Genomic DNA, 26,208 nt, shown 5'->3' on the forward strand with positions numbered 1-26,208 from the left:
CTCTGAACACTACCATGTATGTTCCTGAAACATTCAGACCACAGTATTTCACCATCATGTGAATGGCATTTCTTACAGGGAACTCTCACCAAGACAAACAGATATAGGAGAAACAACTACAGAAATCTTGTATTGGCATGGAGAGAAAGGGTGTTTTGGTAAGTATTTCTAAGCACCCCTTGACATTTTAAGATATGTTTCATTGAAAGCACATTCGACAGAATAATTAGTACAACACAATACGTCCTGCCTTCTAAAATGACAATAGTAATATGTATTTTAAAATACATATTTCTGAGAATTAGGAAGAGGAAAAGGGAAAAGTTGCTGCATGTAAGAGATAGCCAGATCCCTCAGAATCGCAACTTGGCCATCAGTTTTTATTGTAAGAGAGAAAAAGGGATAAATTATATGCAGAAATGGCACCATTGTTTTTTGAAAAGGATCTTTCCATTTCATCTTCCTTTATCAGCTTGGCTTGTCATCTTCAGTTTTCTTAACATTCAGCCCATAATATAATGAGGAAGAACTACCCATAGTGTTTACTGGAATTTGTCTTTGTATTCAGAATATCAGAATGAGACAACAGGTTCTCTCTCAACTAAACTAACTGCCAGTCTCTGACTGTCTCAAGATTTCTGGCATGAGTTAATGCACTACCATGAGATCATCAGGAGACTCTCATATCTTAATTAATAATAGGAGATACCTCAATGTGAAAGTGCTCCAGGGAATAAAGTTTCACTCTATTTAAAATCACTGAAAGTTCAAGTTAATCCAAAGTCTGAAGGGATGATTATTTTATTCGCTGGGGCAGAACTGGGACCTATGGCTTTGTTCCCTTGGGCAAGTATAAGACGTTCATTTCCATAGTCCCTTTGAGTATGACCAGGAGTCTCCTAAACTGAGAAGATACTAGGATATTTCCAGCTCATCAACTGAAATCTCATGAAAAACACTTCTGAATTCTACTTTTTATATCAAATTCCAAAGAGTCACATATATCATCTGATCAGAATCTAAAAAGTCACCAACCTGCAGATGATTAAAATAAATATTCATTCAAAGTCTAAATAATATCTCTAGAAAGTATTTAACATTGAGGCTTCAGATATAAACCATTTATGCTAGTACCTGGAGATTTAGAAGTGAAGAAGCTCTTCTACTGCAAAAAGAGACTAGGGATCAAGTAGGCAGAACAATCTATTTAGCCCTGATCTGGCTCAGTTCTTCAGCCAATAAGGCAAGTAGTTAATGCTGAAGAGGGCACCCTGAGAGCATGCATGGCCTTCTTTAAGAAATTATACATGAGCCACTCTAGTGCCAGCAAGCGGCATGCATGGCTACATCAATGAAAGACATTATGATAAGGAAGGTAAAAAACAAAAGAGAGTAAACATACATAAAAGCACAGGAAAGAATAGAGGAGATTTTCCACAGTGAAAGGAAAGCAGAAAGAGAAAAAAAAAAAAAGTAGCTATTTTCAGCACTGGTGCTTCTGCTGTTTGAGAGAAGCGAAGATCTTACACATGTATGAAAGGTATGTGAAACCTCTTCTGAGAAAATATTCTTTCAGCAATGTAGTCTGTCCCTTGGCTTTACTATTCTATTGACAGCTCCCAAGTTATGCCAAGGTTTTTATGGATCAGACAGAAGATACAGCTTTTGCCCTACAGGGGTTGCAATTCAATACATAAGAGAGAACCTCTCATCTCATTGACAAGACAAAGCAATTTTTGTTACCAAGTTCCCAGGTTAAAATTGTCAAACCGCATTAAGACCTACATGTCGTTTCTTCAAGTTGAACACACCCAGGTACATTATCTGGAAGCTGAACCCATAACAATGAAATTTCAGCCTCAGATTAGATGTTTCTAGATTTTTGTTAGTACTTCCTATTTTCAGTTGCTATGTTATTCATGATTTCCAGTATGAAGCAAAGATAATTTTGTGTGTGTGTGTGTGTGTGTGTGTGTGTGTGTGTGTGTGTGTGTGTGTGTGTGTCTAGAGAAAAAGGAAAGGGATAAATATATTTTTAATATGTAATTACATGTAATAATATAAACATATTTCTCCCACAGGAATTATATTACTACATATGAATTTCATACTAATTATATTTTGAACAATAGTAAGCCACAGTTGCAGATCCTATAAACAAGTCCCTACGCACAAAATTATCTTCAAAGTCATTAATAAAAAGGTCTACAATTAGGAAGCGCAAATCAACTTCAGTGATAAGCATCCCTTTTCACAGCCCCAGTACGATCATCTATGGAACTGCCAGTGGAGAAGTAAAAGAGGGACATCACCACAGTCTGTAGAACTTGAAGAAAAAGAATGGATAAAGAAGGGGAATTATTCATAGTCTAAGATAATGAAGCAAGCAGAAATGTTCAATGGCTAAGCAAGAAAAATTAAGGTTTAGCCATTAAGAGGTAGGTCTGAATGTCAGGCAAAAGTGTGCAGTATGAAACACCAAAAAAACGTGCTGGACAGTTGAGATAAGCACTGCTACTAGCTATTCATGCGGATATCTTCTCTTTTACATACCAAGCAATAACTTCACAGATAATCTCCTCACTGGTGAAGAGGATGAAAATTTGGATTCAACCCTGTCTCCCAAGCATACTGATTATGTCGTCAACATTCTGTGTTTTGGCCAAAATTCCACATTGCAGACTATCAGTAAATAGAGTTTATTATTAGTTCACTGCCCCAAGTATAAACATATAATTATATATGTTATATAAAAACAGGAGTGGAGAAGTAAGAATCAAGAATAAAGTTAATAATCAAGGATTTTGATGATAAAGTGTATAACCACAGTTTCAGAGCCAGACCAGGCTGGGACAACAACTAAATAACCGCTGAAGGGAACCTCCTTTTGACCCTACCAGCAGATGATAGTTTGGGCATGAAGAAATGTCACCTGGAGCTATCTCAGGGAATACTGGATTTCACATCCCCTCATTCTACCAACCGCAAAGGCCTATCATTCTAGCTGTGCCTACAGTTTAGAGAATTTTGCATATAATTTCATTCTTTACAATATTTATGAATCTGTTTGATATATTCTTTAATAAAAATGAAATTTAGTGACTTTTTATCAAAACTAATACTAAAATTTACAAAGTTACTTACCCAATTGGCCTTGAAACTACAAGCTCCACCTGCGGCTCAGGTTTGGACTCTAAAATGATGTTATACACCTCCTCAAAGGTGGCTCCTTGTAGTAGCCGTCCATTCCATTCTAATACTTCATCACCTAAAATTTCAGTAATAATACTCTGCTTAAGAACTCTGCTGTGAACTGTACTTACAATGACAATTTAATCTATACTATTATAAGTTTACTGAATTATGAAACCTATGCTACAGAACAAGTTTGGAATTTTAAACACAGGAAAATAGTGAGCATTAAAACATTTCTACAGATCAACTTTGAAAAGAAAAGGTCAACAAAACAATAACATTATCATTAGGACACCTACTGATTTAGATATAGCTCTTACTTGCATTGCTAATAGTGGCTTTTAAAAAAAAAACAACATGATGATCTTTAGAAAATGCATTTCTTCAAAAAACAGCATATCTAATCAACTTACTATTCTGAAGACCCATTTCCATGTAAAAGTTTAGCATTTAGGTTCTCTGATAGTTCTTACGTTAACATTTAATATTTCTTGCACATTCTCCAATGGAGAAATTTGTGGTTTGCATGTTGGGACAGAAACAGAACTTAAAAGTTTCTTAGCTGGACTGGTTCTTTTGGCTCATATGTGATAGCTTGGTTTAGCTCTAAATAAAAATATACACCATAAATTGAGCAGGTAGGACATCAGTGGAATATGTGATTTTGAGCACATGAAAATATGAATGAAAACACAAAAATGTCATTTTGAAAAACACCAGATTTTATGTATTTCATAAAAGTACTAATGTGGATAACTAGTAACTGAATGTCAGGTTGAATTCTGCAGCAGCTCATGATATTTGTTTAATATAATCTTACTTCTAATTAAACTCGTTCTCTTGTTACCACCTTTAGAAAAGCAACGCAGCAGTACAACTCTATAGCAGATACATACCTGGTCTAAGATGTCCCACTGTATCAGCTAAGCTTCCTTTTTTAACTTTGGTGATAAATGCACAGAGTCGACCTGATTCAGTCATCTTTCCTCCTACTACCTGTTTCAAAGAGGAATTATTTTCATGGAATAAGCATTACTTTAAACAATTGAAACTTTCTGGCAGCAGAAAAAATAATTAGATGATTGCTTCGGTTTTCAGGTAGACTGGGTAAGACATATACGCTTGACTAAAGACCACGGAATATTGGCTTTGGCAGGCTATGTTTGTACCTTTTCCAGATATTTATGCACATATTTAAACACAATACAAATACAGAATGCTAAAGCTTTTAAACTTTACCATGTACACTTCCACTATTTCACAGTACTGCAAAATAGCAAAAAAAAAGGAAGTATTGGACATTAGACTGCTTACTTCAATACATTTAGGAGAAAATAGATATATTAATGCAACAGAACTCATGGCATTCACATAGGCCTGACTGCTATTAATGGCATTTAGAGGTAGGTATTAAGAGGAGAATATACTTGCTAATTTGCAGGCAAAAGGCACAAAAGTCAATGTTGTTAACTCAAGATGTGCTATTCTGAAGCTATTTATTTAGCTAAAAACAAACAAAAAAAATTCTCATCCATGCTTTGCTTTGCTTTCCTGTTCTTTACTTGTAACGCTAGCCAGTTTGATGAAAAAAATCTATATGAAGATACTCATTTCATTTATTTAAATGTTGTGGGAAATCTTGCTTGCACAATAGGATTCATGCTAAGAACTCCATTTTATGTTTGCATTATTTCCTTTAAAAAGAGAACTACACTTTTAACGTAACCTGCAAAATCATATTACTATGCAGAAGGATTTATACTAGGTAGCAAACGTCTTTATCAATTAATCAAATGTGCTTTGCCTGGGTAAGTTTGATGAGAACACTTGTCACACTGAAGATTGCTCTGCAGCAAAATTCACGTAGATTTAACCTTACTATATATCTTAGAATCAAGAAATTCAGACAGCAGAACCAGATATAACTGTATGATCTTCAAATTCTTAGATTTCTTAACCATCTCCATATTAGGGATGAAAAACTGTAATATCAAATTCAGTTCCGTTACTTTCAATAGGGTAAATATTTTAAAAATCAGGTCAGAAAAAACTGTTGAAAATCACTTTTTAAGAAGTCTATTGAGATTAAAAAGTAGTTATTCTTGATTCTAAACTATTCATGAATATGAATGAAGAGTTCATCTTTATAATAGAGGATAAACTATTTATACATAATAGTAAGTAATAGTGGTAGTATTAGTCTCATCTTTTGCATTTTCTGACAGAAAGACAATAATACATATACCAAAAGCAATGCTCAAACGCCTTCTCCACTAACCTCAAAATACAATCATTCATCAATTAAATTAAAATTGAAAAAAATTTCCAAAGCAGATCAGTATAGTTTGTAATTAATTGCATTGATATAATCCCTGTTTATAGTACATGACTACAGCCTGATCTGTTTACCTGAAATGAAGCCACCGTCATGCTAAATAGAGGATACTGAATTAATCAAATTTCCTTATTATTTGCCACAATAAGGAAGTTTATCCAAAATAAATACATGCTTGTTTTTTTATCATGTATAATTCATTCTCATTCTCATACTAGTATTGATTCAAATAATGGTATCACATAAAAATGAGATTATAATGTGAGCTAGACATCTCTTCACTTTGTTTTGGAAGAGTATTGCAACATGAAAAAGATGCAAACTCATTACTTTGCAATAATATATAATAAAAAAATACTTAATTTACAATAAATAAATGCTAAGTAATAGTCAATCTTGTATATTTAAAACATAATAAATCATAAATTTGAAAACATAATAAGTCAATCAATCAGAGGGAAAAAAACTCAAGAAACAAGGCTTTTCCAATGGCAAACTCTGCTCTAGATCCAGGTGTCATTAAGCTCCAGATGGCTCCTATATCTTCACAAAAGGTTATTTGTTTTTCACATTTCTCCTCTCTTTTGGGAAAGGAAGTTATACTGCAGTACAATACCCAGTCCCGAAGAAAGTGGACAGGGCTTGGCTTACCCAGCAAGCACACAATTTAGTACTCTGCAGAGCAGACGTTCTCTGAAAACTTGGCGAAAACATGTCTAGTCCTGTAGCAACATGTAATTTAGAGAGTCTTTCTGGGACCCCATAAAATTACTTTTGGTAAGTGAATATAAAATGTCTTTATACCTTACTTTTGAGAATAATAAGATATTATAGAAATAGCTGTAGATACAGTATATTTTATGAGAACAGTTGTGTTATAAACACAGCTTCTTTAGCTGAGAGAAAGTTACAAGTAGTTTCAAAATTATACGTTACTAACCTTCAATCCAAGCATTGCTCCCGAGTCTCTAGGCACACTTCCATCTTTTAGTCGTTTATTTAACAAAATCCGACCAATGAGACGGTCTCCATCTTTGGATGGCTGCCAGGTTACTGGATGCTAGCATATGGTGTCAATGAAAAATAAAGTGAATAGAATTTTAAAGAATAATATTTCAGTAACACTTTTCATTATCTGATATATTTTTAAAATGCAATGGAAGTACTATGATTACATTAGTGCTTAATCTAATCTGATAGAATGACAGAAAACAAGTCCTGAAAAAGATTCATTTGGACATACAGTCCATCACAAAGTATTTCTAAGATATAAAAATATTATCAACTTTACTATATCGAATTTGCAAATATCTATACCACCACAGCATCTTGATAGCTAAATAGACATAGAAAACTATGCATAGTTATGCATATACAATGAAAATCTCACCAGAGCACTCACAAAAATAAATGTTGAAATCTATTGATGTAAAATATAATTTAAAAATTTTTAAATAATATTTTTATTTTGTGTAATCATAGCACTTTTTCCACAGATAAGCACCACTTTCATGCTCTAGTTCATGCAAAACTAGCAGGCACAGACAATTCCTTCTCATTACAACTAATAACTCCAAAAAGATTTCTCATAATTCCCACCAAACCAAAATCAAAATAACAAACACCAAAGCAGATGGCAAAGACTTTAGTTCTGCACAATACTACACAAAAATGGCATGGCAACAAAACAAAAGAACTACCATGACAGTGAAAGGGAAAAAAGAAAAACAACTTTTCCGTGCAGAGAGAGACCCAATTTTCTCCCTTTTTCACCTGGGATTTAAACTATTAATTTAATTTCAGCCCCAGGAGTTTGAATGCAGTAAATCAAGTAAGCCAATCAGCAGAATCCTTATTGTTAATTACTTTATACTTGAAGGTAATACCATGATATACCATTACGTAACCGTAATAACATTCCTTTGTGCCTCAATAATTTTTTTTCTTAGGCTGCCAAACAGTGCAAGCTGCAAGCATGCAGGGACTTTTCATTTGTTTTTCTTTTCTGCACCTTAAGAAATGCTACATTGTCTCTAGAAACACCCTGTCTTATTTTATGCACTACTTCAATGAGTGACAGAGAGCAAACAAAGACCAAATGAGCAGGTTAAAATGCAAGCTCCATAATCTCAGTACCTTTTCGCTATGGCTATGCTCCTCGTTTAGAGTTGTGCTACTACACGTATCTACCCCAGAGTCTTTAATCTGAGGCTCAGACCATTCCAAGTCCTCTTCCAAAGAGTGGCCACCAAAGCATACCATTTTCTTTTGTCTCTCAGATAAGGTGTTAGAATCCGACAAAACTGCCTGCTCACTAGTTTTTCTTTTTCCCCTTTGACTGTCCCCTATAGGTGTGGGATAAAAAAAGGATACAAAAAAGAAAACATGCAAAGGTGTAAATAAAACAAAGGAAATGTGAAATGATAAAGGAAACTACATGGTAAGGCTCCACATGTCTCACCAAAGACATTGGGGATGCCTCACTGCTATGCCAAGACGTATGGTCCAACCAGTTGTAATCCATGTCTCCTGTGAGAATCAGACAGACAAGATAGTGCAGTAAAGGAAAGGTGAAAGAAAGGACAGACAAAGATACAGTCACATTGTAAAGACTTCTGATAATCCTGACTGATCCACAACCTTTGGCAGCAGGACTTGCAAAGTGTTTCCCACAAAAATTTAGACTCCAAAATCAACAGAATACATGGAATATGAAATACAGTGAGGAAGCAGGTGTGTGTGTTTACGTGTGCATATAACTATACACAGTGTAAAGCATCAGTGATTCAGAAATAACTTCTTCTATAAAATTACTTACATTAAATTAAATCAAAGTAAACAAATTGTACTGTGTCCATAACAGAGTTTTCTGAAAGGAAAGCATCTGAATGTAGAATGGGTTTCAATCATAACCTAAAGAAACAGTTTTGTCTTAACGAATGGCTTTCTTTGCTTTTCCAACACAAACGAATGTTTTTTTCTAATCACCAAAATACTTAAACAATGGAATGCTATACCGAGCTGTACTGCAGCTATTCTGAAGAAGTTTAAATGATCTTTTAAAATATGACAGATTGTTAAGAAAAAAAATAAGAATATTTTTAGAGTAAAAAGCATATTAACTTGGCTTGAAATTCCCAGAGAATCAGCTACTGTTTAAATATCAGGCAGAAATCTAGTTAGTATAGGTGTCTCATAATGGAGAATAAAAGTGTTTTGAGACTGTTATTTTTGACGTTGTTTGTGGCAGACAATAGATAGGAAGAAAGGCATCCATGGTTTTGAACAAAAGGTCTAAATTAATAATACTGCTGTCCACAGAACTGGAGAATGATTTGTGGGTTTTATCTAAATGATCTCATTGATCTGGGTATTCTAAACTGTAAATTATGCCTAGACATTTTGGCAGTATTACATTTCCCTTTTTGTTTACAATACAGTTACTACAGGTTACATAGTATTTTGGCATTATTGTGTGCAGGATAAAAAGTTCCAATCTAGTTCTGCTCTTCTTAGTACAGACCACAAAGGGCACGTTTCTATTTCCATTACTGCAGATCCTGCTCTGACATCGCTCAACTTCTTCCCTTGAAACTACAACAGTGAGTTTACAAAATATAGTTAATACATCTAACCACAGTCTAAGCAATTATTTATAAAACCTTATATAGAGGATGCGCAGATACCACCCCATAACACTAAGGTACAGAAAGCTAATACATGTTTTGGAAAATAAAATATAATCTCCTCAGAGGGATACTATGTACAGTAAGTAATATAGTCCTTGTTCATTTGTTTTCTCCTAGTTCACATACTTGCATATGTAATATGCAAGCAAAATCCTTTCTCATCTCCATTTTAAAGAAGGAAATCTACTGAATATACAGCATTTCTTTTTAAACAGTTATTTTGAGTTTGAACTTAAACCTCTGTGCTCTGCAGAAATACAGTAGTATAGTCAATATCCTTTGATTTCATAGAAATAGAACCTCATTAAATTATTCTGAAGCTCTAATTCATTCGCATTTTCTAAGTAGTAAATGGGTCTGCTTTAAATGTAGTAAGTGTGTTTCTTGATTCATTGGAAGACACATTTTAAACTGGGAAATTCTCACCAAACCCACCTTCTCATGAGAGTTAACATTTTGACTACATTTTGAATAAAACTGTGAATATCCTGTAAAGGGAAAAGAAATATTGTTCTGAGAGCTGATAATATTTCGCAAAAGATACCTCTAGTACTGAGTTTTCAATGCTGCCTTACCTCTGTCTCCAAAGAATTGGTTTCAGGAAAACTGAGTTGAAGCATCAGTGAGCTCATAAAATACAGTCTTTACTGTACTTATACACATTTAGAGATATCAAAGATAGCAAAAGTTCCAGTTTACATAACATTGCCCATTTCTAAAATCCTTATTTAAAAGTATATTTAAAAAATAATCTGAATAGTGAGGAAAATTCACCTCATACATTAATGACATTGTTTCGACTCTATGGCGCATGAAGTTAAGCCACACGAGTACTGTTTTTCCCAGCATTTATCTTCTGCGTCATCAATATGATGGCTGTACCCAAAACCCAAAGTCTCACTACAGAGTGGTAGTCCGGTTCCCTACAATTTGGCATCTAAATGTACAAGTAGAGCACTGAAATCAAATGGGCTTTATAAGCAGAATAGTTTAAATTGATCATTCTTACTGATTCCAGTTCCTCACTATTTCTGAGGAACATATACTTTTGTCAATAATTAAACTTCAATGTAAGTATCTATCATTAGGCATTATAATCTACCACTGGAAATTACTAGCCAAGTTCTATGGTTTTAAAAATCTCAGCAATCTTTACTATAATTTATAATCCAAAAGGAACCACCAGAAAGGAATTCAGGGGTATACCTATTATGCCCTTGCTGTTCTATAATGAACATCTTCACCCACAATTTATAAAACTCTTCTGCACATTGAATATTCATGTTCACATTATTCATATCAGTTTACATGGCTTTGCCAGCTCTTCTATTGGTACATTTTCTGATATAAACTGTACAATTTTGCATGAACTTGTCAACAGTAAGGATTCCTATTAAACTCAACTTTCACTTGTAAGATCTATGTAAGAAATAGGAAATAACTTGCTAAAATAGGAAAATAAGTTACTGAAAATTCGACGTGACTGAGATGTACTCATCATATACACATTCACACTGCTTGTGTGCATATACCCAGTCACCAATAACTGATCCAGTCTTTACTGCTATACGCATGCCAACAACATGTGTTTATAGGCAAACATTCAAATACAGAAATTAAAGAGTTTTGCAGCAACTGACACACTTTGAGATATGCTCTATGTTCACCCTACAGGTATATATATGAGTAAATGGTGAGCCATGTCAGGCTCTAACAATTTCTCATATGCACACTCATATTTTGAATGTACATACTAACTTTCAATTAAAAAATAGACATTTTGGATACATATTTTTTTCACTAAAGCTATCCAACCTAGTAATCCACATATATTAATAAACACACATGTATATGACTGATAACTTGAAATTTTAAAAACTTACCATTCACAGAGTAAAAAAAAAAAAAAATCAATTATTTTCCACCTATAGAACTTTCAGTTTCTTTCTAGTCTCTGGAAAATGATTTTCTCATAAGGCAAGTCCTCAGCAGTGGTAATGGAGACTAAAGTCCATGGACCATAGAAGACTTTTTTTTCTACGTCCAAGTGTTTAAGCCTAGAACCCTGGGTCATTTGTGGTTTTAACTGATTTCTGCTTACTGAAAAATTTTCCAAGCGTCCTCTCATTCATGTATTATATGGTGCAACCACATACTCTACATATCCAATATCAGACACACTTAGCCCAGCACATTTATGCCCTAGGCATATGCCCATAGAAATTGTTACATTTTAAAAGATAAAGTTACCTTTTAGTAACACTTACTCTTCATCAAATCTTAAGCCCTAAACCTGAATTTGCACTGATACACATACAAACTTGAGCCTGTTGCCAGGTTAACGCGCTCCCAATTCTCCCTCTACCTTTTTTGCCTTCTCCTTTTCAGTCAAGATGTAAAAACCTGATTGTTTCCTTTTAATTTAGTTAATTGTCTCAGAGTAAACATCAATTATGCTAAAATTCAAATGATAAAAAATAAGCAACAAGACCCAAAGACTGTATTGTCCATATCTGGTTTTCTTTCCATTAAATATATAATTTTATTTACGTTTCAAAAAAAATTTTCATAGAAATTAGAAATGATAAAACCCTTCTACGCCACCCAGATTTTATTCCCACTTTCATAGTTAATCAAATGGAATCAAAGCATTATTTATCAAAATACTTAAACTAATATATAATATATCCAGGAGGACTGTGTGCAAGGCCCTGCGGAGAATTAGTATCCATCTCTGTGAGAGACATTTATAGCTTAGTATGCTCCTACTTTTTTGAGGTTCAAAGAACAACTTAATAAAATGATTGAACATAATTTTTTCACTGCAAGTTCTATCAATACTAATATCTTGACTGGGTAAATGATTTGTGAAATCTTGTGAAATTACAAGGAATATTTAAAAATATATAGTTGTTTCTCAGTAACAAAACCCGTTATTTGATAATCTTTACTTAGGAAAGACACTGTATCTTTAATTCTGACTAGTAGAGAACATATTTATTGGTCTCTTAGATATTTCTCTTCCATAACAGCAGGTGCTTTATTACTGCGAATATGTGCATGTACGGTGTGTGGCAGAAATGACTCAGGAAAAATGTCACCTATTTGATAAATTATATAAGCTACAATATCCAAGCCTTCTTTCACAGAGAAAGCATATGTTACGAAAAATGATACAGTCTTAGCCAATACCATTATAATAGTATTTGAATGCCTTATGAGCTCAGGAGTACAGCTGGATATGAGAAAGGACATATGTGAATTCTGTTCTTACTAATGTCAGTGAGCTATATGAGTACCTGGAAAGCTTGCATGGACAAAATAGGTTGGGAAGAGAACGGGATCAGTGACCTAGCCTTTCCACATAAATAGCATTAAGCTAAAGGTTTTATAAGTTTACTGATTTTTAGTGTGCTTTGCTCTTACAATCTTTATCCAAAATCAAGTAAAGTTTTACTTACAATATCTCCACCCTGCAACTCACAGTAACGGGAACTTTCCAGAGTGTGAGAACTTAACAAGCAAATATGCATTTAAATGAATTCTAGTCACTTTCCATTTTCTATTTTAAAGTTTGATTATGGATTTTTTGCTTCCTAGAACAGCTTTCCCACCCAGAAATATGGTATCCAAGTATCTTTTAAAAGGCATTGAATATAAATGCAATATACACAGTATATGATTGCTACCTTTTGAGTGTAGTTCCAAGTTCATGGTCAAGTCCAAAATCCTTTCTCTTCCAAGTGGTTTAGATGTAAGAGATTCAATTCAATTGGCCATATATAGGCATGCATGGCCATTTGGGAGGCTTAATGGTGCCCAAAACCTTCACATAAGATGTGTGGATGATCTGTGTCTTTCTGGAGCAACAGCTGGAGGTCAGCTGGGATACCCTAAGGCATTTCGAGTAGCACCAGATGCCAACTGAACTGAGCCCAAGAAGCTCCATATTAAAATACCTACATATAGGTGTCTATAACACAGTTCATGGCGTCTCAAGAGTAATTCAGTTCACATCAAAGTAAGCCACCTGATCTGGTCAACTGCCTAGCTCTCTAGTTGACTGTTTTGACTAGATCTGAATTAACTTTATGGAAATCTATAGTCCTAGCTCACATCATCATATTCTGCTGCCCTGCAACAGTATTACCAGGATAACACTAGACAAAGAGGTCAATAGGACTCCTTCATCCCAACATTTTATACCAGAAGACAGTTTGCAAAATGTGCAGGCATCCATTTTACCATGCTGCTTGTGCACAGACTCTGTGTATTTTGATCTACTCCTCTGGCCAACACTCCTACAAGACAGCATACGCTTGCCCCATTTGGCGTAACCATTTAGATAATTCTTCCTAATTGTTTCTCTTAGGGGAAGAAACCAATAATTTAGTTAGGGCTTTGTTCTGTGCAACCTGTTTGTTTACAAGGAGTACATACATAAGCCATAGTTTTTAAATACAAAAATCAGGATGCAATGGGTTCTTTTGCTCACCTTCTGACATCTCCTTCCATGCGTTATTTTACACCAAAACGCTCTTTTCTTTTTTTTCCTTGCTGCCTTACTTGCCATCCTCTCCATACGCTGATATATTTTTGTCAATTCTCTTTCATACACAGAATTTGTCCCCCTTCTGCTTAATCTGTGATCCTAATGAAGCTCTAAAACTTTATCACTAGACACTGTTCAAGGTTACATGCAATCTAATTTTTGATTGTAATTTTTAACGATATCACTGATCACTAAGCAAGCAGATTCAGTGGCTTGCTTCCCTACTTGGCTACAAATCGAGGAAAGTATCATATCAGTAATGTCAATGCCTAACCCATAACATAATTTTATCATGTCAACTTCATTTTGCACCTCTCAGCAAGAGTCAATATTGATAGCAGAACGAATGTTCTGTTAATTTATGTGAATTAGTTAGGACAAATGGTATTGTTTTGGGAGTAAAAGAAGAGTTTGAAGTGGTTGTTAGTGACTTTGTACTGGCACTAGAGGAGGTAAAATAATCTTAAACTTTGTAATTAACACCATGGCACTAAGCTTTATTCTTGATCCTAAAATGATGTTACCTTATCTCAGTTCAAGGATTTTGACCTGTGAAAGAAAATTTTTATAACATTATTACATATACTAAAATAAAAATCTCTAGGTTCTTTGACAGGCAAAGATGCCCACAATACTTCAGTGTACGGTGCTGTGAGTCCCAAATCCTGCTGAGCGCCTCCTACAGAAGCAAGGGACAAGAAAACCCCAGAACCTCCTATCTGACATTAAGAAATCTTAGGAAGGGGACTGCACTAGATCCTGAATTAATAGAAACAGAAAGCCTGCAGAGGTTCTGTTCCTTCTTGTACCAAAAATGCATTCTGTTTTTGAGAGGTCTTTACCCAAGCTCATGGAAAGAACTTGCCAAAGACAGTAGAGCAACTTGTTCTCTTACAAAGTTCCACAGCAGCTGTAATATCCGCAAACACTGAATACTCAGAATAATGTCAGCTTATAAAAATACGGTACTGAAAATATACCGGGTAGCATTTTTAGAACCATTATATTTAGCAAAGTATAAAGCAAATTAGACATTCAAAGAAGTCTGAAGAAGATAAACAAGTAACTCTTTTAAAAAGGCTTTTCTGAAAATCTCAGCCATAATTAATGACCCATAATGAGTTTAACAACTGGTACATTTTCAAATTAGATTGTTTCTTCATCTACTGAATAGTGAACAGAAGTAGCAGCTATGACTGAAGACAGATATAAAACTTGCAATGAGATCAGAGAAACCTGTCTAAACTGGGAAGTTCTTCTTCTCTTCATAAATTAAAAACATCATCTTCCTTTGAAGCAAGCAAAAAAAAAGTTTCCTCAAGTTGAAATGTCACTGCCAAAAAGAACAGGTTATAAACCAGTAACTTGAACTCCTTCAAGCCATGTAATCTATCTGACTACATACTGCATGCTGAATACATACTACCTACTGATAATATGAGTCAGTGAGTGTGCATATATGCCATTACTCAATACTATCAATGATTTAGCCTTGCAGTTTCAGGAATAGGTATATTCCCCTTTCAAGTTCATGTTCAGCATAAGGCTATAGAGGAAACAGCACATCCCATGTCTTATGAGTTTTTTCTAAACTGCAGAATCTAGTGAAGCCACATACCAGAAAAACTCTGAAGAAAAGCAGAAGTGGACTACACTTGCTGAAGGACTCTGATCTAAGCAGCTTCCTGTCTGTGCTTGGGATATTATCCAAATGAACTGTCACACATCTGGTGACTCCGAACAAGAACTACACAGCCACAACTGCCTGAGGATGACTGTGTGAGTCTTGCACAGTGACTCCAGATGTGCTTAAACAATTGCTAAGTCAGCTCTGGACAATTCAGTGACATCACAGCATTTGGTGCAGGTACCAATGTCGTGTTGTCTCGCACATCACAAGTATGGAAACATTTTTAGCAAAGTCGCTGTTGCATTTTGAGGACGGATGACAAAAAGAAGCTTCCTCTTACAGATCTTATAACAGGCTTTGAAACGTCTTCTCATGCATTTCAACATTCCTGGTTTGGAAATGACTATTCCTCTGGATCTGTCAGCTTTTGATATGAACAGAAGAGGAAACTTTCTGAAGGATCTGGTCAAAACAAAAAGAGAATCTGTTCTTTACATGCAAGATATGAAGTACAGTATTGATTGCTAATACTTGAAATAGAGAAATGCAGTAATCTAATCCTTTGGTTAGCGTGGAATTTGGGGAGAAATGTGGGATATGTTCCCAGTGATGTTGTATCTTGAAAAAATATCAAAGGGATCAGCCATTATGGATTGTATCTCCATCAAAGGTCACATCACTGTAAGGGACACTTCCATAAACTGGTGCCTCAGTGAGTAGGCTTCTAGAGTTTCATGATCTCACTGATCTGATGAGGTCCTAGATCCAGGTCCCTTTCAGTAGCAGACAGGAATAGTCTAATCAACCCCTTATATCACAGAATTACAGAATGGTTGAGGATGGAAGGGACCTCTACAGATCATCTAGTCCAACCTCCCTGCTCAAGCAGGGTTACCTACAGCACGTTGCCCAGGATCGTGTCCAGGTAGGTTTTACATACCTCCAAGGAAGGAAACTCCTCAACCTCTCTGGGCAGCCTGTGCCAGTGCCCAGTCATCCTCACAGCAAAGAAGTTTTTCCTCATGTTCAGACAGAACTTCCTGTGTTTCACCTTGTGCCAGTTGCCTCTCATTCTATCGCTGGGCACCACTGAGAAGAGTCTGGTCCCAGAAATAGAAGTCTGAAGCAGAAATCCTAGGAAGACCTAGCTCAAACTGAAGGATAAACCTAAGTCTTAAGTCTCCTGCAGACTGTCCCAGATACAGATGACAAAGAACAGGACAAGACAGGGAAGAACTTGATCCATTTCACCAGAAAAGTACCTCTGATAAATCCCTTTCACTATCAATGAAAGGGATCACAGAGTAGACACACTTATACTCTTGTGGCAAGAATTATCCAGATTTAATATCTTTAGTTACTATTGTACGATGACTAGAATGGTCTCTGTGATTTGAATTTATATACATCATACAAGCGCCTTTAGACCTCTCTGAGATGGTCAGGCACCCCGACAGCAATATGGTTGGTGAGACTCATGGCTTTATGAAGGGGAAGAGTCATAATGAGGAGAAGAGTCAAGTTCTTACACTGGAGACAGAAAGTCTTTACTGAAAAGCAAAAGTGCTGCCTGTGATTTAGTGACATCTCTGCATCTCACTGGCACTTGCTATGATTGCAGTGCTGCTCTCGCTGCCAGTAATAAAAGTAAACTTGGCAATCAGGAGAAAGATGCATCAATCTCCTTTGATGATAAGGTGGCTGTGAATCAGACTGATGTTTGCGCTTAGCCCTCACTATGCAAATCAGCAGCACCTATGCCATTAATTGTAAACTGAAAGGCCTCAAGAGCCTCACTGCTAGGGGCTGGGAAGACTCTGGGCAACATGACAAATAAATGCAAAAGAGCAGTATCTCTTGTCAGACCTCCTAGAAAGGAGACCTTGACACATTCAAGAGACATTCAGTGCTGGAATTCTTAACTGATGTCACAGATTGAGTGGTACAATCCCCTATCTGCACCAGAACGTAACACTACAAATAAAATCACTACGCACAGTACAGCAGAGACTTCTCATTTCGAGCTTAGAAAACTAGCAGATGTTGTAATAAGTAGGAATGTGTGCCTCACCTGAAAATTAGAGACATTCAAAATTCATCTTAGGTAGTTTTAGCTTTTTATATCTGAACTAGTTACTCTTAGCTCCATTCATCTGACATATTTCATAAATCTATTTTAATTTCACATGAATTGTACCGCACAAGTGCCTATTATTTTTTTAAATGACTGTAAAAGAAGTTAAGATGACTAGCTTAGATGCAGATATCTAGTTTCTGGATATCTACATTTAGTCAGATGGAAACCCACCTCTGATATATGGATCTGCTTATTTATAGCACTCCTACAGGTGATAAATGGTCAAAAACTGATTTTCCATGACCCTCCAGAACTGCCCTTTTTAATGGTGCACACTTCAAGTTCTTACGGCCAAGAAGTAAAGAAACAAAAGAAAAACTATAAATCTGGAAGAAGATACTGAACAGTACAGTGCTCCATCCCACCAAGCGGATGAGAAAATAAATAAGGTAATGGGGGGGGACTCATTACCATACGCACCCATGTGGCAAGAATGACGAAATGGAGAGGGCATCAACTGGAGATACTGCAACAGAAAAACTTCTCTGGTCTAAAGAGAAAGGGCAGAAAACATATGTAAAATGAAAATGTACATGTGCTCTGTCACTCAGCAACAGAACATCTTCTGCGATGATGAATTTCTGAAAACATTCCTTCTAATGGAAATGCTGGCAAACCCTTCAGTAGAGTCACTCTGCATTTTTATATAATACAGAAACATATACTTTCTATCAACAGAGATCTGTTTTGAAGACATTCACTGATGGTTTATACGCTTGTGGAAAAGCTTATGGGATTTTGGCTGTATTTTTCATGGCTCATTTAGAATTTAAAAATCTCTTGCTTTGCCTTTGTTTTTTAAGTGATGTCATTTAGGGGAAAATGTTATTTAAAATGGAGACACTGGCTTACCCTCAAACCAAACGTAAGCTTGTTTTCAAATACTACTAATACTGCTCAGTGGAAAGGATATTGTTCTTAAAGGAAAGAATTACTCAATGGAAAGGGTGACAAGGTTTCAGCATGACTATTTCTTCTATTCTGTCTCTCTTTTGCAAACTGGAAACCTTAGCATCCACTGCTGAGAGAGGTACTGCAAGTATCTTCTTCACTGTGTTTTCCCAGAAGGGTTTAAACTATGGAAAATACTTTCTTCAAAACTACATTTTCTAAAACAAAATTAGGCTTTATCTATCAGGCAAATATGTTTCGATAAAGGTCTTTTCTTGGATTAAATGGAAGGAAAGCATATTGATACGCAAATCATTTTTACAACTGACTGTTTACCCACAGTAGAAAGCTGCTGGGTATTTGAATAAGTGGGCTGGAGTAGAAAGAAAGAAAAAAAGGGGAAGAAAGAAAGAAAAAGAAAGAAAGAACAAACAGAATTTCTTAATGGAAGTTCACACAGCAAAGTGGCACATACCAAATGGTCTCATAAGTCTACAGTCATGCCTCTCACCTCATCTGTAGTGCGATCCTATATGTCATACACTGTGGCCTCTATCACGTAACCTAGTACACTGAAACTCAAACCCTGTGCCACCAAGAAAATAGACTGGTACTGTTTAGAAGTCATTGCAATCACAGAATCACAGAATGGTTGAGGATGGAAGGGACCTCTGCAGATCATCTAGTTCAGCCCTCACACAGCAGGCTTCCAGGATCGTGTTCAGATCGGGTTTTGAGTATCTTCAAGAACAGTGGACTCTGGGCAACCTCTCTGGGCAACCTGTTCCAAGGCATAGTCACTTTTACAGGAAAGAAGCTTTTCCTCAAGTTCAGATGGAACTGCCTGTGTTTCAGTTTGTGCCGGTTGCCTCTTGTCCTGTCACTGGGCACCGCAGAGGAGAGTCTGGTCCCATCCTCTCTACAGTCTCCCAATGGATATTTGTACATATTGATAAGGTCCCCCCCTAAGCATTCTCTTCTTCAGCCTATGCTATCCCAACTCTCTCAACCTTTCCTCCTGTGAGAGATGTTCTAGTCCCTTAATCCTCTTAGTAGCTGGACTCACTCCAGCAGTGCCATACAGCTCTCTTGTACTGCAGAGCCCAGCCTCGGACACAGTACTCCAGGTGAGGCCTCCCCAGGGCTGAGGAGAGGGTGGGGATCAGCTCCCTTGACCTGCTGGCAACGCTCTTCCGAAGGCAACCAAGGATGCTGTCGGTCTTGGCCACAAGGGCACCTTACTGACTCACCCTTACTGACTCATGGTCAACTTGTCATCCGCCAGGACTCCCAGGGCCTTCTCTGCAGAGCTGCTTTCCAGCAGGTCGGCTGCCAGCATGCTCTGGTGCACGGGGTTATTCCTCCGCAGGTGCAGGGCACTTGCCTTTGCTAAACTTCCTGAGGTCCTTCTCTGCCCATCTCTCCAGCCCGTCGAGGGCCCTCTGAATGGCAGCACAGCCCTCTGGGGTATCAGCCACTGCTCCCCGTTTTGTATCACGGGCCAACTTGCTGAGGGTGCACTCCGTCCCATCACCCAGGTGATTAATGAATAAGTTAAACAATACTGAACCCAGTATTGACCCCTGGGGGGACGCTGCTAGCTGCAGGCCTCCAGCTAGATTCTGTGCCACTGGTCACAACCCCAGCTCACCCTTGCCAGTTGATACCTGCTTAATGTTGAAGTGTTCTCAGATTTGCACACCTTTGTATTATGCTCCCTGCTACTCACACATTCCTAACAACACCAAGGAGTACTGGAACTAATGATCTGCTATGACTGTCTCATGTGACTCTTTAAGAATCTGTCTTAGGAAGATGTGAACTTCAAATTACACTTTGACCATATTTATGGCATTTGCACTTTTCCACTTCTTCCCTCCCTTCTTCCTGTAGGTCCAATAAGCTGTGAGCATGTGCCAAATATTTCCCAGATGAGAGAATTCCTTCAGGAGAATATAAAGAAAATCACACTGGAAAGCTTAGAAAGTACTATTTCTCAATGGTGCCTAGCAGTAAGTAATCAAAATAAATTTATTTTTTCTTTTTATTACTTTAATTTTCCAATTCTTCTTACTGTATAGGCCTTTTTCCTTTTCCTCCCCCATTCAGATCCACAAACACTGCACATATATCCATGGAATGACCTCATACATATTTCTTGCCTATCTGTCATTGCCATCCATCCCACCATCCCAGTCTTCCAAATGATAGCTTCATTGCAAGTTCTTCACTGTCTCTCCCTAGGAAATCAATTGAACAAATTTAAACAAATCAATGTCAGCTTTGAAACTGAAAAAAGTCAATACCAGCTTGCCTGTGCCTCAATGAGGAACCCTTGGAAAGTGGAAACAACCAGTATTAGTAACGCATGGCAAAATAAAACCTATTAATTCTATTAAAGAATCCCATAACTCGTCCTTGTTCCAGTACCTCAATCCTCTGCAATACAGGGATGATATTCCCATCACCTAGAAGTAGACATCCTTGTTAAGCGTGCTGAATTAGTCTACCTCTCTTCACAGACTAGGCCGCTAAAACTATGAACTACGTTTGCCATCTGACTGGCTCAGAAAAATGAGTTACCTTGGAAAATGACTGCTAAGGACGCACAGTTCTGTCATACAAGCACAGAAGATCCAATGGTTCTGGGCTGCATTGGAGCTATTGCACAACTGGGAGCTGATCTGCACACGCACAACAAATTCCTTGCTCACACTTTTGAAAATAGTCCAGGCAAATTTAGTTGTCTCTCTGCCAACAGCAAGGCAGCAGTAAAACCTGCCAAGCCAGTTGGAAATGAGCTGTTCAACCACCTGGAAAAGAATGCATTTCATGATTGGAGCACTATGAAAATTTGTAAGAAACAGCTGCAATGTTGAAGAAATAGGACTGGGTCTTGTATGCCCCGTGACACTAATTTTCCTTTAGACTTTCCTATGCATTAGCATTTTTTACACTCACTGAAGGAGACCTGGGTAAACTGAATAAATAATTAGCTTCAGGGAAATTCTATAAAGCAATAGTAGACATGTTTTCTTATGCAGTTCACTTTGGGCTGGGCTACTATATATCCAACTTTCCACAGATACATACTCTTTTTACATCCTGAAGTTTTGTCTTTGACAAAGTTGTATCTGATACAGTCAGAAAAACTCCAGCAAGGCTGCCTGGCATTTGGAAGTCTCAGGGGCATAGGATTTACTGCACATGCACGGGATAGTAAATGTGACCCTATTTCTATTTGGGTACTTTGGACAGACATATGAGCTCTCTACCTTTGTGAGGCCCCATGTTTAACCAGATGTGCATTTTAACTTCTTTTAGAAACAGGTAACAACTAACAGGGAGTCTATACCAATGTTTTCTTCAAATAATGAATTTAAAGCTACTAGAAGAGCTGGAGACAATGCAAATGATAAAAACGTATGTTTATTCTCTGAACGTAGGGGCACACCGATGTATAGATCCCTACAATATTTATATTAATGACAGTAAAAATTACAGAACAAGTAGCTCTTTATACTGGGTACTTTTTTACTTTCAATTTTTAGTGCTTTGATGTTAGCACTAATTACTATAGGGGAAAAAAAAAAAAAAACCTAAGCCAGTTTTAATCAATGTATCCTAATTATTAAATGAGACTCAAAGTTACAGGCTGAAGACAACAGAAGACCACAACAGAAAGCAAGGGAATGGGTTCTTTATGAGATATGATGCCAAATTCACAAAGAAGAACATAAATCTAGCATAGCAGTTGTGCTCATGACAGAGCTGTATTAATTTCATCAAGAAAACAAACAAGCATAAGAAAAGCTGAAATAGTGAATATATCAGGCATGAAAGGAAAATCTTATTTAACTTACTTTAGAAGCATCATAAATCTATTAATTTGCAATAGCATCCTGTATTTTCATCCCTGAGGTCATGTATAGGCAATTCTAATGGAGACAATACCAACACAGAGATGCCTCCTACTGTAGGCACATCATCTAAAATCAATTCCCCTCAACAACCTAACAGGCACGCATATACTGTGACTGAAGAACAGCTAGCTGTTTCATTGACTGAATCTTTTCCCATTCTCTCTACTTCTTCTGTCCAGGATAGCAGATGTTTTGCTACCAGAACATGATATTGAGAAATACTGATATTGCGATTTTCAGCATGAGATAACCAGGGAATAAATTAATGCGTCTGAGTATCTAACAGAATAGTACAATAAAGAATCATAACAATAATATATCATCTAAAAAATACAAGCATTTACAATTTTGAAGTGAAACAATTTTATAAAATAATCAATTTTATAATTGGTTATAAACTGGCATCTTGATACAATTGGCATCTAATTCCAGTTCACCATTGTCTCTGTCTGCTCAGTTATTAGTTTTGGTTCTGGGGAAAAACAATTCTCAACTTCAATCCTTGGACATAGTTGCTCTGTAGGAAAGGGGTAAGGATAATATAAGACGGTGATAGGTCTAATCTACGTTTTTAAAAAATGGTATTCCCAATAAGTTATGAAAAGTTCTCAGTGGGCAGAGAGAAAGACTGTAAATTAATTCTAAATGTCTTGATCGTGGATGAAGAAAAAGAAATTTTAGTATAGAAACAAGAGCAACGTTAAAAAGAAAATCTTCTGCATTTGATGTTTAAACAACCAGGTATTTTGAATAGCATAGTGCCACCCAGGAGTTAAGATGACATATTTTCTTGCCTATAATTCTCAATTTGCATTATGTAGAAAACCATAGGCAAATTTTAAAATTCTACATAACAATCAAGAGGGAAATATAATTGCTGTGGTATACGTCATCAGTTGATGAAACTATTCATTACAGGGAAATATAGCATTTCAATACAAATCATAGCCATTCTTCTCTTTAAAGCTCATCTAATACTTCACATGCAGAACACTAATAATAGCCTTTCTGATTGTCTAAGCAAGTATAATGTTTAATTAACTCGAGCTGCCAGCTTCTCAAAACGTGGTTTCTAAACTGCAGCAGACACAACATAGGCTCACTTCACTGTTAAAATGACTTGGTTTGAGAAAAGAGAAATAATTCACAGCAGTAAAACCGAAGCATCATCCATCCCTGGCAGCACACATGCCACAAACTGTCCATAAACATGCAGTGCATCTGCTGATTCAGTAAGCTGGAGTGGCAGCAAAAAAAAAAAGAAAAAAACAGTGCTGGAGGGCTTTTCATCACCTTGACACCTCAATAAAAGTCTCTGTAAACTAGTAATTGGATCATTAATTATTGATCTCTCCTTTAATCGTCACCATGAAGAAAGTAACTTGTAAATTTGGAATATTTAAAAACACCTCTTGTTCTGACTTTGTTTACATGGTTTTTTTATTCTAAACATTTTCTTTGAATGAAATTAAAAATCTCCTTAAATAAAAACAGCAACCCAGAAAATGAAATTCTAGTGAACTCTAGAAGTCAGAATCATAATGAACAGTCACATTTAGCTTCATACTTCCTATGTACAGGCTTGACAGCATAACAATATATAAGCAAATTAGTTTAGAGCAGTGATTTCTTATACCTGATTTACAATTTAAAGAACAGATGTGCAATAATAAAATACCAGTGAGGTAGATTGTTGTTTTTTAAAATACCGTAGCAGCCTCAAATGCATTCTGTATCTTTATATTTAAATGTATGTGTGTACAGGCAGGGACATCCACTTACTTCCTTTATTAATAAGAACCTTAGGTTACAAGGTGAAATAGTCAGGAGGTATGAACGATATGAGACTTAAAGTTTGCCTTGGAGTCTTTATTTAGTCCCTGTACAAAGGTATTATTGTACAGTCTTATCTATACTAATGTATTATTGTACAATACAACGGCATACTTTTTTTAATCCCCCATGGACCACTAGCATCTTCTGTGCACAGAAAGCAGAGTGTAGATTCGATTAGTAGCCAGAAAATATTTCTCTTTTTTCAGTGGGTGACCCCATTCATTAGCTACTGAATACAGTTTAAATAAATACTAATCTAAATACAAAATTATTTGCCTCCTCAGAGTGATTCTCTGGTGCTCTCATAGTATCTTAGTCTGGTGGGGGGGCTAGGTTAACTTGGACGAGTTTTAATTTGTGGCAGGCGTACATAATGAAATGAGGCGGGTGCTACTGTTATCCCCTTTTAAAATGAATCACTGACCTCAAGACATAGAAGCCAAAACTGTCAGAAGTCCCTAACAATATTCAGTGCCAAACCTGAGGAACACATGACTTGGTTTTCCCCAAGGATTCCTCGAGTTGTACTTCTGCCTTTTCCCAGCTCAGTTATTTTCAGATTTAGCATAAAGACAAGAATTTACAAAAATCTACTTACCAAACAGGCAGTAGATTATATTATATGATTAGAACAAACAATTTCCTCTTTCCCAACATCCACCAACCATTGCGCATGTCTACATACATAAACTGGATGGAAACCTCCTTTAAATATAAATTTTCTATGGATTTGCTTCAAAGAGAATAGATACGGTTAATAACATGTTGTGGAGATATGAAGGTAAGATTTTTGAAGTCATAGACGTATACGTATTTCCACATTCCTAAATTAATTTTGAATCTTGATGATAAAAAGTAGATAGATTTCTTGATTGTAATTTTCAGTGTATTCATGATTTCAAAAGTGTGTAGAACAATGGAAGAAGGATCCATGAAAGAACAGTTGATTATGTAGCTCTATAATTATTTCATTTAGCTGAATACATAAATAAGCATTTTGCTCAGAGACCTTTCCACAGTCAACAAGAACTACTCCTGTAATTACAGCTTTCATGGTAGCTGAAGCTATAATAAAGGTTACATAAGGAACCTAATCTCAGTCTCCTGTTTTTTTATGATCACAACTAGCCAAAAATATATCTACCAAGGCTAAATGTTTCCATAATGAGTTTAAGCAAAAGGTCATTTTTCAGAATTTTTTAAGGAAAATGCCCTCACATCCCCTACTTATTCATCTTTAAATTTCTGGAAAGTTAAGGTAAGAGGAGAAAAAAAGTCATAAAATCTAATGCCTTTCTTGAGTGATTCAAATACAATAGGGAATTTCACCTCATGAAGTGGATCAGCTCCTATGTTACAGAGACTTTCATTGCACAGAGTTGTGTTGCCAATATTGCGTGGCTTACATCAGAAAAGTCTTTCAAAAGTAGATAGCTCAGCAGAGCCTGGACCACCATTCTTTCCTCCATGGAGAACTATTCACAGAACAGAAGCTACACATTTCTTATGGAAACACTGCAATTACACTCCTCCAAAGACCTATTTTGTTAACATTTCATTCACATTACAACTATATCAAGGATAACAAAGGGAAACGTTTTCAAAAGCACCAAGTGACTTTCCATAGAATTGTGTAAGAGCCTCACTGTGCAGCCACTTTCAAAACATCCTTGCTTCATTTGCTCAATTCCTTACTCGTACACTTTACTTGCCAGTATTATCAATCCAGATTAACATAACTGTCCAAATAAAAGGCTTTTCCCACTTGTCTTGCTGCTCTGCAAACTAGTTCTATCTTCAGATGAGCTGCTATTCTAACCAACTATGACTGAAAAATGTGCCGTGCTAAACAAGAGTAGCAGAAAATGCATCAGCTCTTCTCTCTACAGTCTGTCCTCTCCAGAGACATGTGCACTTGACTAATGAGCTATTTACTCATCTCAGCCAAGTATGAAATTGAAAGCCTTTGATGGGGCAACTTAACAAGCAATATGAAAATTACATAAACAATTTATTTTAT

At 36.3% G+C, this 26,208-nt stretch overlaps 1 protein-coding gene across 22 annotated transcripts in view; it reads right to left on the reverse strand.

Moving 5' to 3' along the window:
* The window catches only part of RIMS2 (regulating synaptic membrane exocytosis 2), a 482,918-nt gene that overhangs the window by 219,059 nt on the left and 237,651 nt on the right, over window positions 1-26,208 (reverse strand). For 16 of the 22 annotated variants that reach the window (XM_068932860.1, XM_068932862.1, XM_068932867.1 and 13 more), the window contains 4 exons: window positions 7,667-7,875; window positions 6,471-6,590; window positions 4,092-4,191; window positions 3,145-3,268 (listed from right to left, as the gene is read on the reverse strand). In XM_068932860.1, the coding sequence (XP_068788961.1) occupies window positions 3,145-3,268; window positions 4,092-4,191; window positions 6,471-6,590; window positions 7,667-7,875 (553 nt within the window). Of the gene's footprint in view, window positions 1-3,144; window positions 3,269-4,091; window positions 4,192-6,470; window positions 6,591-7,666; window positions 7,876-7,991; window positions 8,060-26,208 lie in introns of all 22 variants that reach the window. The other 6 variants (XM_068932863.1, XM_068932864.1, XM_068932859.1 and 3 more) reach the window with 1 other exon arrangement.

Source organism: Struthio camelus, chromosome 2 (assembly GCF_040807025.1).
Source record: "Struthio camelus isolate bStrCam1 chromosome 2, bStrCam1.hap1, whole genome shotgun sequence".
NCBI classification, from domain to species: Eukaryota; Metazoa; Chordata; class Aves; order Struthioniformes; family Struthionidae; genus Struthio; species Struthio camelus.